The sequence below is a fragment of the Corvus brachyrhynchos genome, unplaced genomic scaffold (assembly GCF_000691975.1).
Source record: "Corvus brachyrhynchos isolate BGI_N302 unplaced genomic scaffold, ASM69197v1 scaffold262, whole genome shotgun sequence".
NCBI classification, from domain to species: domain Eukaryota; kingdom Metazoa; phylum Chordata; class Aves; order Passeriformes; family Corvidae; genus Corvus; species Corvus brachyrhynchos.
Genome location: NW_008236626.1, coordinates 3075699 through 3077217, shown reverse-complemented (window position 1 = coordinate 3077217; position 1519 = coordinate 3075699). Strand labels below are relative to the sequence as shown.

At 53.9% G+C, this 1519-nt stretch overlaps 1 protein-coding gene across 1 annotated transcript in view; it reads right to left on the bottom strand.

The window, feature by feature from the left end:
• Positions 1 to 1241, bottom strand: part of DND1 (DND microRNA-mediated repression inhibitor 1) — a 15892-nt gene extending 14651 nt beyond the window's left edge. Inside the window, exon 1 of the mRNA XM_017726549.1 lies at positions 6 to 1241. Coding sequence (XP_017582038.1) covers positions 6 to 17 — 12 coding nt within the window. The 5' untranslated portion in view covers positions 18 to 1241. The remainder of the gene's footprint in view (positions 1 to 5) is intronic.
• Between the last annotated feature and the right edge of the window lie 278 nt (positions 1242 to 1519).

The window sequence follows — 1519 nt, the reverse complement described above, 5'->3', positions numbered from 1 at the left end:
CCCACCTTCTCGTCCATCGCCGACACTCCTGCTCTTCGTGATGCGCCCGCCGTTCTCGTTGTTCCCGCCGTCTGGGCCGGGGGAGAAAAAGATCCAGCACCGCCCCCCGCGCCGCTCCACCCCGGACGTACCCCGCGGCAGCACCCGCCCGCGCCTTCGGGGCCTCACCTTGCTTTGCTTTGCCATGCGGTGCCTTGCCTCCCTCTCCTTCTTGTACTTGACCACTTGTATGCGAGGCGAGGCAGGGCAGGGGGAGAGAAGGGAAGTAGTTGCTGCAAGAGCTACAACAGCACCACCAAACTCTCAACAGAATTGTCAAGGTTGGAAGAGACCTTCAAGAGCGTCTAGTCTTATCATCAGTGTGAAAGAAATGAGAAGGAGGTGTCTTTACAAACAGACTGGTAGATAAAGCTAGATACTGAGCGGTGAAATAAGCAATGGGAGTGAGAGGAAAGATGTGTGCTATTATCTCTACAAACAATTTGATGTGTGTTAATGTGTTTGAAATGGGTCTTAATGTCTCTACTAACTTTGGGCAGCAGGTTCGTTACTGGGCCCAGACAGTTTGTCTCCTGAAACAGGCAAGGGTCTGCACCAGCCTGAACTTCTGAACTTTGGGGTAAAACAGTAGGTTCAAGGGGGGATATGTGGTAGGCGGTTCGGGAAGGCTGCACCTTCCCAGTACCTCAGCCGATGGGGAAAGGAAGAGGGCAACCTGCGGCCGGGAGTTAGGATAAAAGGGAGGCTGTGCCCTCCAAAACCTCGAGAGAGAAAACCTCGCGGGCGTGTGTCCCAGTGGCCTCTCTCCCGTTATTCAAATAAAGTTGAAGGACTCCTCTGTCTCCTTTTTGGGCATAAACCCCTGGCATTTGTGGATTTTCCGGACAATTAGGGGCTCGGTCCGGGATCCTTCCACCATTTGGGTCCAGCACATGGTAAGAGGAGCTGGAGGCGTGCCTCACCCAGTTTTTAGGTGACCAGCTCCCTTCGGCGCTGGCTGGCACCAGGAGATTGATTGGGCACCCGAGACTGCTCAGGAGACAGACGAGAGGCAGACTAGGGGGGTCCATGAAGAGTCTGTAGGAAAGGACCACTGGACATGGACGCCCAGGGTGGGCAGCAAAGGAAAGTCGAAAAGGGTCTCGACTATAGGGATGGCGATCCCAAAATACCTCCTAAGGGTCCTTTAGGAGAATGTTAAGACGGTTTACACATTCTCCCAGAGGTAGTTAAGGACATGGACGCCCAGAGGGGGCAGTAAGAGGCACCGAGAAAGGGTCTCGGCAGCCCACGGCCAGAGCGGGCAATATGGTGTTGGTTTGGGAAAGGATTGGTTGAAGGGGAGGGTGTAGAAATATGATTGAGGCAAATAGCAGGGGAGGCTATGTGATAAGACTGGGAAGTTCTCTGCCTTATTTTTAAAATCTGCAGTCTAATACAGGCCGGCTGCAGGTCTTTTGTATTCCCGGATTCCAGGAGAGGGAAAACAGGGAGGCGTTGTTCCTACACCCCCACCCCC